Genomic DNA, 15298 nt, shown 5'->3' on the forward strand with positions numbered 1-15298 from the left:
ACTTGGTGGAGCCGGCCACGTCGCGGCTGGCTTCGCCCAGTTGTTATTTATTGGATCGGCTGACCGCCCAGATGTTGGATCGGCTGAGTCAAACTCCTTCTGCACTTCGGCTTAGCCGAACAAGCTGAGCATGTTCGGCCGAACCGAAGCCAGCCGAAGCAAGCCGATGTATGGCTGAAATCAGCAGTACAAGCCTGAAGTGAATAGCCGAACCGCGTTCGGCTCACTTCACTTCGGGTCGGTTATTCATTCAGCTGCCTTCGGCAGCTTAGTGAATAACCCTCTTGATTTCATAGTTGTAATGAACTGTAAGATCTGCTAACCCACTCAATAATACCTTTAGTGGATAAAAATAAAAAGCAAATAATGAATGGTAAAAAATACTACATACGTTATGCTTGAGTAAATGGGTTGTGTTAAGGTGTAGTGATAAATGTTTTGTTCGCATAGCCAAAACTTTTTTTGGGGTTCTGAATAGGGTAGGGAAGGGTTAAAATGTCCATGAGTTTATTTTTTGCGTCTTGTGTCTTATTTTACTTCCTGTCCTGGGAGTGAGAAGAAATTTCTTCAGAATGAGGAGAAATGCCCCAGTTGTCATTGGAACAACTGTCCTCAGAGGAAAATTTACTCTCACCTTTTTCCAACACTATCTGTCTCGGTAACAGTGGTCACCAGGACAGAGAGAGTGAATCTTCCCAATAACAGCAATAAAAACTTGATAGGGGTTCCAAACCTTTCATACTTCATCCCAAAAAAAAAAAGAAGAGTTTTGGCTACTGTTGAACCATACTGCTTCTGATTTTCCTTAAAGGACATACATTTCGTAAGACAGATTATTGCCACCCAGTCACCTCAGAAGTATGATATCGTTTTCTTGCCCAGTCATTTCTCCTTTGTGGTTGGAGGAGCAGTGTAAATAACTCAGAACAAGGTTTTGAAGTCTGAATAGACGACTGCTACTAAAAACGCAAAGCCTTTTGTTAATCTTCTCATTTGAAGCCATGGACAAAGAAAAGAGAAGGCGGGAGAAAGTCAAACTTATTTTATGTTTCTATTGTTTTTCTTAGGTGTGTCAGCTAAAGATATTGTTGCAGTCGGTACTTGATCAGTGGAGCATTTACAAGGAGGTTTATGAAGATCTGAACAGTTATTTAATGGAAGCCAGGTACTCCTTGTCCCATTTCCGGCTCCTGACAGGATCCATGGAAGCTGTCAAAGTCCAAGTGGACAACCTGCAGGTGGGAAACGATTGGCTCTTTTTGTTGACTAATCTTTCTATTGAGGAATATAAATGTTAGATCATGTGATGGTAATGAAGATGGATAAAACATGAATACAGAAAATGTTGTGACTTCTGGAGGAAATAAAAAGTAAAGTTGTTCTGTTGTTTTAGCCATTCCAAATGTTAGTAGTCACATATATAGGAATGTTATCTCTGCTCCCTGATTACCAAACTCCTTGTCATGTAGTCTCTGTACAGTGTTTTATGTATGCTCACAGTTAAGGTCCTAAATGAACAGGACCCTGCACAGACAGTAAGTTGTAGGCCGATTAACTAAGGCTCTTCAATGGAAGAGCTTGATTTGTAGTTGGACACTGAAAAATTGTACAATTTTCAATTTGTGGCGCAAAAAGTTCAGATTCTTCAGATTGGCTTGATGTGATATAGATATTTTCTCTGACTATTATTATTATACAGGATTTATATAGTACCAACAGTTTGGGCAGCACTTTTCAATATAAAAGAGACATTACAGTTACAATATAATTCAAAACAAGATGGTTAGGAGGGCCCTGTCTATGAGAGCTTATAATCTAAAATGGAGGGGCAAGTGATACCAAAGGTGGTAGCTGTGTGGGGATGAGATGTTTGAGAAAGTAATGAAAGTCGTTAGGTAGAGGTGGGATAGGCTTCCCTGAAGAGATGAGTTTTCAGGGATCTCCTAAAGGCAGACAGGAGATAGCTGAACAGGTTGAGTTCCAGAGGATGAGTGAGACTCTAGAGAAGTCCTGTAGGCGAGCGGGAGGTCTAGGGAGTGGAGAGGATGGTTAGGGTGATACTTTGAGATGAGCTTGAAAATATAGTTGGGGGCAGAGATGTGGATTGATCTGTTAGTGGTTGTTGATAATAATAATGAATTGTAAGGAAAGTGGGAAATAGTGTTATTTTAGGGCTGTATCAGCTCATTTACTGTATTCTACTTCTAATTAATCTAGACTTGTTTTTTTTTTTCCTTACTAACGTAATGGTTCATATTTACAGACTCTACAGGAAGAGTTGGAAAAACAGGAGAGACTTTTAAACAAGTTTGCCTGTGTATCCAACAAGCTGCAAAATGAATGTTACTCCACTGTGGCAGAAACACTGAAGAGCACTTTAAAAGAGGTTACCTCAAGGTAAAAAGCTAAATTACATACTGTGGCACCGAGCAGAATAGCAAAAAAGTTTTTAAAAAGTAGAAAAAAAAACAATAGAAAACAATTGTGCGGAGCTAGCAGTGACAGCTAGCTCCGCCCAACTGTTTTCTATTGGCCGGGCGGTTCTGCTGCTGTCCAAAAATATATATATATATATTTCACCATAGGAATGCATAGGTAGATTCCTATTGGCTATTTGAATAGCAAACTAGCTATTGCACCCGCCCTCTGCTGCTGTCAATCATTAGAGAACATGTAGCCAACAGCTCCATGTCAGAATAAAAAAAAAAAAGAAAGCAGGGAAAGCTTTGAGTGAGCAGAGTGAAACTTTCTGGGAGAAAGTGTTTCTCTCCCGGGTGGCCGGGAGCCGCTATCTAATAGCGGGAGACTCCCGGAGACCTGTACGGCTATAGTGAATAGCCCGTACAGCAGCCCTTCCGTTCTACTGAACCGAAAGAGTCCTGGGGCCAAAGCTAGCCGAAGATCAGCCGAAGATATGGCTAGATACTTCGGCTGCTTTGTGAATAGACCCCTATGTCATTTGGGATTCCTGCCACAGGAGCCTATGCATATGCGGCCACTGTCACTAAGTTAATGACTTGGTAACAGTGGCCTCATCAGTAAACGGCTGTCTGCATGTAATCGTATTTTATACAATTGCATGCAGTTTGGAATAGATCACTGTCCCTGGACGTACGATAGATGCATCCAGGGACAGTGACCTATTCCAAACCACATTTATTCATATCAAATATGTTTACATGCAGACTACTGTTTACAAATGCGGCCAATGTCTCCAGTCATTAACTTAAATGGGTGACAGCGGGCACATCTAAATGGGTGATTTGGGATTCCTGCTGCTGGAATCCCAAATTGTATAGTGTGAATGAGACCTTACTCAAAGCCGAGACTCTGCCCACAAGTCATGTGACAGCACTGGGTGCCTGAGCAGCCAGTCACTAAGCACCAGTATTGTCATTTTGGAGGACATGAGTCAAATGCTGGAAGTACCTTGTATATAACTTGTATATATATACTTTTTTTATCCTATTGTTTCTTGTGTTGTTTCCTTGAATACTGTAAGTGGGAAGCAGTATAGTCAGCTATGATTAAGGTTACATCTTTTACATCTTTGTAATATATACTGTATATATACAACTTTCATTGGCTGCAAGATACTGCCAGACACAGCCAGACACATATGCCTAATAGATCAAATTCCAGTCTGGAATTCCAGTGTGTCCTAAAAGTTATAGCTGTGTGACACTTCTGAGGAACTAGGATAGTATAGTCAAGTCTTTGCTATGAATTTTAAAATATTTTTTACTATTTTGAATAATTTATTTGAGTTATTTCTTTAATAGGTGGAATAGTTTATTAGAAGACATTTCAGAACAGCTGCACTCAAGCAAGACTTTGCTCCAATTGTGGCAGAAGTACAAAGATTTTTGTACTCAGTGTTTTGCCACTGTGCAGCAGCAAGAAGATCGCACCAACCAGTTACTGAAGACTGCAACCAACAAGGACATAGGAGATGATGAGATTGCAACCTGGATACAGGACTGCAGTGTATGTACAGAAAAACTTTCTGAAAGCTATCTTCTTTATTCAGACACAGGAAATAAACGCGCTGGAAATACTACAGTAGTTAGAAAAATGGTGCTCATCATTTATCGTTAAATTAATTTGTAAATGTTACGGTTTTTAGAGAACATATTTGTGTGTGTGTGTGTGTGTGTGTGTGTGTGTGTGTGTGTGTGTGTATATATATATGTGATCAGCTTCAAGTAAATCCTATTACTGAGAATTAAAATGGACCTAAATTGTAATGTTAGGTTTGCTTTATTAGGGGGGAGAATAGGTAATAGACAGCAGGATCAGACTGCGGACAGCATAAGCTGCAAGACAACACTTACCTTCACCTATGCCCTTCTAGAACCCAAACCTGTTTTTTCTTCAGTCACAATGCAATACTGGGGCTTAGGAGACAGAGCATTGTCACATGGATATGCTGATGCAAACAACAGCCATTAATTAGTTCACTAGAGGGAGGATTGTAGGGGGGTGCATTTTATGTACATAGAGTTTACCTGTCCCCTTTACCCAAGTTTTTACTTTTAAAAGGGTGCATAGAAGTATATGCTTCTTAATATAATAACTTGTACTAAGCAAATCCATTGGAGTTCTACTTTTCGATCAAGTAACCCACAGAGGCAATAATCTTGTATGCTGACCTCAAAGAGACCAGCTAGCTTGACTGGGGACCATGCACAACACAGCTTCAGAACTCCCAAACGCCTATTAAACTCTTATACTCTTTGTTTACTAGGTGTGAAGGAGTTATTAGAACATTGGTGGTACATTAAAATGTTTTATCTCTCTGCTTAATTCAACAGGTTCTTTTGAAAAATCTGGACACAGCAAACATCTCATTGGCTGGTCTTTGTGAGATAGGAGAGCAGCTTAAACAACAAGTGGATTCATCTGCAGCTGCAACCATCTTATCTGATCACTTATCACTGAGCCAACGCTTGTCAGTATTAGAGCAGGCTCTCCAAAGACAACAGGACATTCTCCAGGTATGACTCTACTCGTCACTTTATTTAGGTTGTCAACTTTGTTTACTTGGAAAGCCCTAATTAGGCCACTAATGTTTTAAGAATATGAATCAAACAAATTGCTTAAATACAGTACTAGCAAAATAAATAGTCATTAATAGCAATGATAGCAAATGAAGAACCAGACAGTAACATAATTTGATCCTTAAATGAAGAACTCCGGGGGAAAACATTTATTAACTCTTGCAGGGGTGCTACCCCTGCACTGGAAGGGTTAAATGCTCATTTTGTCTAGGTGCTAAGAAAGAAAAGTTATACTCGCCTGAAGTGCCGAGCTGACTCCCTGCTTCTCAGCGTCCTCACGTCTATACACTTGTATAGCTTGTGATGACACAAGGATTCTTAGACTGCCGTAGAGGAGGGGGAGAGAGACTTTAGGGACCGATCTAAGAACAAGTCGGCTCGAATGATTGGGTGAGTATAACTTTTTTTTAGTACTTGTACCTGTCACCGTAAAGAACATACTGAAATACTGCAGAAATCCCCATTACATTCTGAATTTATTCTGCAGTTTTAAAGAAATCAGAAGTAGAAAGTAAAAGGCAAAAGGTTTTGACACCTATGGGTACACAGTCTAAGTAAAGAGATGTATAGACTGCAGTATGTCTGATCTCACCTATATATGAAATACAGCATTTCATGCGCTGTTATACTAACATTAAGCTTGCCATTTAGAATGAATCACAGATCTGCGGTGCATATTGGGAAATGTATGCCGAACAGTCAGTATAATGATAATTATATATAAATTTATGCTTATGTCTGTTTTATCTTCCTAACCATAGATGATGGCATTTTCATGCATGAAGGCTAAGCTTACCCTTTAGAACATTTTCATGTTACACCTATACTCAGGTTTTTAAAGGTGGACTATACCTTTAATGAAAAAAGCTTATATTTTAGCAACTTTAGCAATGATATAGCATGTGATGGGTAGCAACATGCTGTCTGTTCACAATCACAATGTTATTGTTGATTTGTGTTGGTGGCAGGTCTAATCTAAGAATCTTGTCTAAGGAAGAACTGTTTCTGTTTTGTTTCAGGCTGGAGTGTTAGATTATGAAACGTTTGTGAGTAGTCTGGAAAACCTGGAAACCTGGATTGTCGCTGCAGGAGAGGTTTTAAATGGCCAGGACCCGAACCGCTCATCAGACCTTTCCATAATTCAAGAGAGGATGGAAGAACTAAAAGTTAGTACCTCTTTCAAGGCATTTGAACTGTCAAATATAGGGTAATAATATAGAAATGCATTTACTAATGTACTCCAGAGACCCAAAGTCAGCATATATGTACTGCAACCAAGAAGGACCCTGATCATATTGTCAAGATCCACCCCGGATGCCTTACTGACAACTGGCTTGCCCCTTGGCACATGGCTGAGAGCCAGGTGTGTTCACCTCCTCCCCTGTCTGTCGCTTCAGTGAGCACTGGAAGAGCGAAGAGGGAGAGGAAAATTCCTACTGATTGTCATCGCTTTCCATTAAAAGAAGAGACCAAGAGATGAGCGATCAGCGGTTGCAGATGGTCCGCTCTTGTTGTTAGAGCTGATGTGTGTCAGTGGCCTACGATGCATCTAAGCAGTGGGGAGAGTATGTTTTAAGACAGGCCAGTCTTATACCATCCCCTTTTACCCTTTTCAACTGTCTAGCCATCCTATCACACTAAAAAAATCACAAGAAATACTAAACTAAATGAAAAAGACTCCCTACACTAAGTGCACCTAAAAGCGATAACTAGCAGTGTAGGGCAAACTGATAACCTTATAAGTAAATACAAAGTACTCTATCAATGATGTCCCTCAAATAATGTCCACAAGAAAAGAGAACATAGCTGGATGGGGCTGAAAAGCATGGGTTTGCCACAAACTTTTATTATGCAATCAGATGTGTTCCTATGAAAAGAATGATCGGTGTGTGTTTTTTTTGTGCTATCACTGGTGTTCCTGGCACACTAGCCAACGTTGGCTATGTAGAAATTCAAGCCATGACAGGGCTGAACTTATTGTAAACTTCATGGCCCATCAGAAATTGTGAGTGGATGTATAACCTATAATAATTTATGGCTGTTAGAATTGATTTTGACTCGTGTTTTGCAGAGGCAAATGTTGCAATTTAGTAGCATGGGCCCAGGCTTGGATCGCCTCAATGAGTTAGGATACAGATTACCACTAAATGACAAGGAAATCAAAAGGATGCAGTGTTTAAATAGAGACTGGACAACGGTATCATCTCAGACAACAGAAAGATTCAGGTAAGGTTAACATTATAATTTCTTCTTAAAAAGTTGCAGCAACTGTCTAATGAAGCACTATATCACTGCCAAACATGTCTGACTGCAGCCGTAATCTGTCAGGGTTATTAAAAAAAAAAAAAGGGTGAAGAGATTGTAGAAGGCAGGAGAAGTGAACAATCTAGGACAACATATCTGAACTGGAGAGTGAGCTGAATTGGAGAATTTTTCCAAATCAGCTATTTTGGCCTCGATTGCAAACAGCTAAATATATGGTTGAAATTCAGGTGGCTTGTTTAGATGACCCATATAACCTATTAAACCCTAAACCCTACCCAGTGTTGCCTTGCTTCATGGCTAGCTTTTATTGTTACAGTGCTTCCATGCATATGAATATTTTAATAGTATAACATTTTATATTTAAATGCTACAGTCATGTCTTGATGACATAGAGATACATTTTTGTTACCGAATATAAGCTGAACTCTATGTGAAACAGTTTTGACAGCATTTTTGAGAGCCTTATTATAACTAAGGTATCTTTGGTATTAAATTGATCATGATCTGCTCAGTATATTCATATCGAGGAAATGTAGCAAATTTCCCTAAACTGTTTCCCGTTTAACCACAAACATGGGACAGGACACATAGATTTCCACTGCATAGCCTAATTTTCCATTCATGGTTTAAAAGATGGTGGATTCCTTAGGCTGAGGGGTCCAATTGAGACATAGCACATTGTAGCTAATAGCTCATTTAGGTCTAATGTAACTAAATTTCCGATCCCATTGAAAATATTGGTCAGGACATTGGCACAGATGGTAATGTTACAAGTAGGCATTAGCTTGCACTACAAATATGGAAGTGTTCCATGTAACTGAAAGAGCAAATTTACATTTCTTATCTAAGGGCTAATGTATGAACGATGTAATAAAGCTTTAAGAGAGATTTATATCTTCTGATGACTCCAAGGGTACATCTATCCAAAGCTAATTACTCAGTTTTGAGAGGAATTTTGGGGCTCTATCAGCTAGTTTGTAAGGTCTCTTGGAAGCTTGCTTCTCTTGTGGCTAAAACATAGGTAGGCACTTGAAAGAAAGGCAGAGAGTATTTATTGCAAATTACTTTATACTTAAACATGGAATGTCCGAGCAGAATAGCCAAGCCAAATAAAGAGGATGGCACATACTTTCAGTAGGAATGCTCGGCAGCATTTGGCTATTCACTCACTGCCATTCGGCCCCTATGAGAATAGGGGCGAACGGGAGCAAGTGAGCTGTCGGAGCTTCGACTCAGCTTACAGTGCTTACAGCACTTCGGCTTACAGTGTTGTCTATTATGACTTACAGTACCTCTTTTTTCTTCTTTTAGTAAGTTACAGTCCTTCTTGCTGCACCACCAGACCTTCCTGGAAAAATGTGAGACGTGGATGGAGTTCTTGATTCAGACTGAGCAGAAGTTGGCAGTGGAGATCCCTGGAAACTACCAGAGCCTACTAGAACAGCAGAGAGCTCATGAGGCAAGTTACAAAGCAGATTTTACTTCTATTACTAAATAAGGCCATACACTAACCTCTTCTTGCTGGCAGTCTCATTAATGGTAACAGCAATTGCCTGTCTGCAATACAAGTGTCCAACCATAGTACATCCCTTTGCAAACAAACCCAGGCATGTTTTAAGTGAGGCCCAAGTCTGAACCTTGAAACTTCAACAGTAGGTGGTGCTGCGGGTAAAAAAATCTTATTTTTTCCAGATATTTTCCAGATTTACAAATTTTTCCAGTGATGACAGGGTCACTTTAACAAATGTTTTTACTTTTTTCAATGAGAACCTGATACAGCAGCATGTGCATGATGTAGCATATACATTGCATATAAAATAATACATATATAACAAGTCAATACGTGATTTCTGTTATTCTCCAGCTATTCCAAGCGGAAATGTTCAGTCGCCAGCAGATTTTGCACTCTATCATCGTTGATGGACAAAGGCTTCTTGAGCAAGGACAAGTGGATGATAGGTACATATATCACTAAATGCATCTATTATAGCTCTTTTAAAAGATAAGGCTGTGTTCACACTTGTGAGTGAGTGTCTTGTGAGTTTTCATTAATGGTAAATCTCATCCTGGGATCCTGGGATTGATCAATTCTACGTGGTGTATGGACATTGAGGAACTCAATGTCTGGGTTCATAAAATGCCTGTTTATGTTTCCTGCTGTCTTAAGCTTGCCATACCCGCGGGCTCAACGAAAAAATAGAACAGGTTCCTCCACCCAGCGTTAATCGAGGAATCCCTGCTGTTTCTTTTGTATCCTGAAAACGGCCGCTGTCAGAATACCTGAACAGAGCCAGCACCTCATTGACAGCCGACTCTGTTTGTTTTGAAGATTTCCCAACCAGCTCCTTCAATCAGCTGATTGAGGGATGCTGGCTGAAAATGTACCGACAGCGGCACCCACTTTGCAAACGCACATAATGTATGGCCAGCTTCAGGTTCATTGTCCACCCTTATTTCTCAGATGGTGATTTGAAGTATCTGTACACTTTCAATGATTAATCAAATGGCAACACACATTTTTGAAGTTGTGCTTGACATGCCTCAATGATCAATTATCAGGCACTGAAAGGGTCAGAAGCTAGCACGACTGTTGTTGGAACTGAAGCCATTTTCTGCTTATTATATCTTTCCAAGCTTTAAGATTTGGACAAAGCTCTGATAATAGGTACAAGCTGAAAGACAATCTTATTTTTTATTATTTTTAGTTTTCTTTTTTCACCTTTTTTGAAAAAATACTTGCTCATAATTATGTAGAATTGTTTAAACTAAATGTAAACTTTGTATGCAAACTGTTGGTTTAGTACTTCTATTCCATCCGTTCATTTTAATGGTACTCTTTCATCATTGCCAGTGAATGTTCCCGTGTAATCTCTATATTTAATCAGCTCACCTTCATTTGCTAGGGATGAGTTTAACCTTAAACTTACCCTGCTGAGTAACCAATGGGAAGGAGTAATCCGTCGGGCTCAACAGAGAAGGGGGATAATCGACAGTCAAATACGTCAGTGGCAACGATACAGAGAGATGGCAGAGAAGCTGCGCAAGTGGCTGGCGCAGATGTCCTATCAGCCAGTGACAGGCCTGGGGAGCATCCCAATACCCCTACAGCAAGCCAGGAACCTTCTGGATGAAGTCCAGGTATCCATTTACTTACTGCTCTTGCACAGATATGATGAACTCTATTTGCTGGACTTATCTGAAATATTGTAGTTCATCTTGAAATTGATTTTCACATTTGGGACTGATTTCTGAAGCGAACGGAAAACTGGAGGTGTGTTACACATCAACCAATCAGACTAAAGCTTCTAATTTTTGGTGGCTAAATAAGGGTGAATTTAGTTGGTTGCTATGGCAACCCACACTTTTCTTTTTTTAAATCAGCCCTAAGGTGAGATATGCATAGTTGCATTCTCCCTGTGAAGCCTATTTGTACATGCATGTTATTGATACGAGATGCAAATGTGTTTGATGTTGCAGCTGAGAGACAGAGTACTGCACAGACAGCAAGGGAGCTACATCCTGACTGTGGAGACTGGGAAGCAGCTGCTTCTCTCTGCTGATGGTGGGGCGGAGGCTTCCTTGCAGGCAGAGCTCATCGACATTCAAGAGAGATGGAAGGCCACCACAGTGAGACTGGAGGAACAGAAGAAACAGCTTGCATTCCTACTGAAAGTATGTGCCATCCTCTTTATATTTATTCCCATAGAAATTGGCTTTAGTATGTGGATAGTGTCGTACACTAAGCAGATGTAGTAAATGCTGTCACAGGTTCTTTGCCATTGTGTTAGATTTACCAGTGCACAATATGATGAAGGCCTGCAGCAGGCATGTTCAGGATATATACAGCACACTCTCAGTCCCCTGCAGTAATACAATTGGAGCAACTTGAATAATGTTATCACTGCTGCGTTGTTTAGCTCATATTATATATGTGAGGTAATATCCATGTGTTTCAGAGTATCTAGAGCTTTTTTTAAAGAACAACTGCATAGTAGTGCATTAGGCAGGGGAGCAGAGTCTACGAGACTTTTCACTTTGGGAATGAGGTGAAGCTCTGCTAAATTCCTTCATCCACTCATGTGCAGCTAAGGAGAAATTTATGAAAATTCCCTTGCAAAGTGAACAGCCTATTTGTCTTTAGTAAGCTAACCCCACTAGGTCAGACACACCTTTTTGTTAACAGTTACCTGATTTACTCGAATTCTGGAACTTCTGTCCTGCTGATGCACTTGCTTAGGCATCAAAGACTTCTCCATAGATTATTATTGCTTGACATATATTATAGGTAAGATACACAACAATTGCTCAAATATATAGATATAGTTGGCAAAAGTTTGAATGAGGCAAGAATTATGAGTTCCTTGATTAGCCACATATTAGCTTCTTAGGTTTTTTGCCATTTGTTCCATAGTTATAAAGCACATTCTCCAGAATGGCGCTTTGAACTGGCCCACTTGAAATGCTTAGAGAAACTGATGGCGCAATACTATGAAGGGTATTCCACCTATATTACTAGTTGGGCTCTGGATTACCTTCTTGGATTCACTGCACTTTCCAGCCATTTCCTAGTAAGCAAACCTGCAGTGTATGTAGAGGAGGGTTTTTATTTTCCTGATCAAGTTACTTGCCCCCCTTTCCTACACCCCACCCTGTACTCTTTTCTCTTATAATTCTCTCACTTTCTTTTTCTCCTCCCATGTCTATACCATGATTATTGTGCCTTAGAGCAACCCTTGGTCATGACATGTACCACCATATAACTCTCAGCTGGGGGAGGTCTATTACATCAAACTATATGTATATTGCACCATTTATGGTTATGGGTAGCAGGTGCATGGCACCACAAGATTGTGGAAATGTCGGCAAGGCCTCCCGGCTGCTATACAAGTGATGGTGTTGTAGCACGTGGAATGACTTTCTGTAACTTTTGTCAGACTAATAAAACTTTATTCTATAAAGCACATTCGCTGCTTGCATGTTCACTGGATTGAGCCACAGTCACTGCATATCTGGACATCTCATTCTTCAGTGGGAATTAGAGGTCTTGTTAATATTCAATGTATTTATAATGCAGTCATTGATATTGCTGCTGGACCACATCTGGGTTGTTATATTTGCCATTCATAGAAATACAGTATATGATATAATTTAATGATTCACCTATTGCTTTCTATTGAGGACCTGGCACACTCTCTTATGTTCTACTACTGCCCCAAACATTGAATATGCTGAAATAAAGGACTTAAAAAAAAATGCAAATTTCTGGACCATTTTTCAAATTCTGCATTATCAGTATATTACAGGAACTATCACTTCCTATAGATGTAAGGAGATGTAGTGCAGAGCATTGTGTGGCTTTCTTTTTTCAGATCTGAAACAAATCCCTGACTTTGCAGACTTTTCCTTGAAAGGCTAATCCTGACATAGATTGCTCTGCAGTGCATGCTGTGCAGTACAATTTGAGGTTTGTCTTTGTTACTGCCCTTGTTACTTATACCTAGAAACACTTTGAAAATGTGTCCTTTTCAGGACTGGGAGAAATGTGAAAAAGGAGTAGCAGATTCCTTGGAAAAGCTTAGAACATTCCGGAAAAAACTCTCTCAGCCTCTACCTGTCCATCATGATGAACTGCATACAGAACAGATCAGATGCAAGGTAAGGAGCAGAGGATAGCTCTGATAACTGCGTCTAGAATGTAGCTACATGTTAATTACTTATCAGGACTGTTTTATTAATAACATTTACAAATCTCCTGTATTTGTAAATTATTTATACTATGGCTGTGCTCTTACAGGAACTTGAAAATGCAGTGGAAGGATGGGTGGAGGATCTTGTTCATCTGACAGAACTGAAGGACACCTTTTCACCATTTATTAGTGCAGATGATATTTCCATTCTTAATGAGCGCATTGAACTTCTGCAGAGACAGTGGGAGGAACTGTGTCATCAGGTAATTCAATCAGGAGATCCTAATGAAAATGAACACCCACTTGTCACTCTACCTACCTCATTGTTTGCGTTGTTGTTATGCTCTGTAAAAAACAAACCATTATCATCGCAACCATAAAATAATGTTTGGTGATTCAGGCAAACAGCTCAATACACGCATGAAAAACATATGTGAGCGGTTTTGCCTGGTAAAGGATTTTTATTTTTATCCATCCGTTTCTGATCTTTACATAACTCTACCACACAGCACAACCCTGTCTAGTAGGACAGAAGGACCTGATTTTTCTTTGCTACAGTTAAATAACACTTTCAGGTTTTGTTCCTTCCTACCCAAATCCTGTGACTGGATAGGAGGAGAAGCAGTTTATTGATGAGTGCATCTCTCTGTCACTCTGTTCTCTCCTCCTATTAGCATGTCCCTTGTTAGCACATGAGACCTACACCACAGCTGACTGGCTTTTTGCATTGCCTTTTCCTCTCTCAGCCTTACTGCTGCTGTACATGGACTGGTCAAGGGCTGACACCAGGTCAGGTACTTACACTGCTTGCATTTAAAAAAGAATGTATTTATGAGTACAGAGCAGCGTTCATTTGTGCCTTTTATATCTGACAGGAGTTCAGATTGTATGCATTTCTATTAGCCTTTCTTTTTATGCGATTGGGATACAAAGTTTTAAAGAACGAGAAGATCATTTTCTTAATCCAACCTTCAGGCAAGAGAATATTTAACGTTCATATTCTTTTCTAGCCAAATCTCAGAGATCCAGAAATAAGTCATCTATTATAATTGTTTCGGTTAGTCAAGGCAGGCCCACAGTTAAGATCCAAGGTTTATGATCTTCTGATATTATATATTAAACATTTACCTGTACCATTTTTATTTCTTCATAAATGAAAGCTCAGTTTGGTGCAGTAATCTGGTTTAGTCATGCTTGTAACTACAGTATACCTGGTTTCTGGGGGAAGTTCCCAGGTGATTTTTGTTTACATTTTTTAAAATTACAATTTATAGTAAACCTTCCAGTTATCTCGTTGTTATCCACATGAGAGGAGACCCTGTATGGATACACATAGAGAGACCTGCACATATCTTATTTTAGTCTTCAGAGTTCCCTGGGAGCCTCTGCAGCCTGCAGGATAGGTAGTATTTGAATACCAAGGCTTGAGATTCTGGTGTCTAAAGATGGCTATAAACTGCCCGATTCCGCCCTCCATTTAAAACCTGATACAACTTTCGGCAAGGATCAGGCCATTGAAGGCTGCATTAGGGGGTGATGAAAGCACTTATTATTGACTTGTTGGAAATTCCTTTGTGACTTGATTGAGCTAGTCCCCTTCTTAGTATAAAGAGGGAGTGATGCAGTGACTCACAAGAGTGAACCTCTTTTCACTGAAGATTTTGATAATTATTCATATTTAGCTGCAAGGTGCTGTTCTTTTTAGTGTAGGGTTAAATCACAGGTGTAGAAAATGCAGAAGGATTTAATTTTAGGGTTTTTTGTACATATACATATACACAAACACACACACTCACACTTACATACACTCAGATGCATACTGACATACATACAGAGTTACAGTATATACACATACAAACACACACTTACATACTCTCAGATGCATATATACAGAGTTACAGTATATACATGCAAACACACACACACTTACATACACTCAGATGCATACTTACATACATACATAGTTGCAGTATATACATACACACACACACACACACACACTTACATACACTCAGATGCATACATACATACATATGCAGTTTTTTGTCCCTGCAAAGTGTGGTAGAGGTGGTTATGAGAAGAAGAGGCATGATGGGTCGTCCTCCTTGTGTTGTGAACAGAAGGATTGGGCTGCCTGGGACCAACCTATTGGGCAGCCCAAGCAGCATGCATTTTATGTGAGCTTCAGTACAGACTTGTGGGGTATGCTCTGGGCGTGGGAGGCAGGCATAGTGCACTGCCAACATGCCGCTCTGCCTGCTACCTGTCATTTGATTGAATAAGGCA

General features: G+C 39.9%; 1 protein-coding gene across 1 annotated transcript in view; it reads left to right on the forward strand.

Annotated features, from left to right (window-relative positions):
• The window catches only part of SYNE1 (spectrin repeat containing nuclear envelope protein 1), a 334610-nt gene that overhangs the window by 258722 nt on the left and 60590 nt on the right, over nt 1-15298 (forward strand). The window contains exons 115-126 of the mRNA XM_018560335.1: nt 1068-1238; nt 2264-2397; nt 3783-3987; nt 4815-4997; nt 6080-6226; nt 7132-7286; nt 8637-8784; nt 9190-9284; nt 10229-10463; nt 10803-10997; nt 12855-12980; nt 13120-13275. Of these exons, the coding sequence (XP_018415837.1) occupies nt 1068-1238; nt 2264-2397; nt 3783-3987; nt 4815-4997; nt 6080-6226; nt 7132-7286; nt 8637-8784; nt 9190-9284; nt 10229-10463; nt 10803-10997; nt 12855-12980; nt 13120-13275 (1950 nt within the window). The remainder of the gene's footprint in view (nt 1-1067; nt 1239-2263; nt 2398-3782; nt 3988-4814; nt 4998-6079; nt 6227-7131; nt 7287-8636; nt 8785-9189; nt 9285-10228; nt 10464-10802; nt 10998-12854; nt 12981-13119; nt 13276-15298) is intronic.

The sequence above is a fragment of the Nanorana parkeri genome, unplaced genomic scaffold (genome assembly GCF_000935625.1).
Source record: "Nanorana parkeri isolate BGI_ZX_2015 unplaced genomic scaffold, ASM93562v1 scaffold450, whole genome shotgun sequence".
Lineage (NCBI taxonomy): Eukaryota > Metazoa > Chordata > Amphibia > Anura > Dicroglossidae > Nanorana > Nanorana parkeri.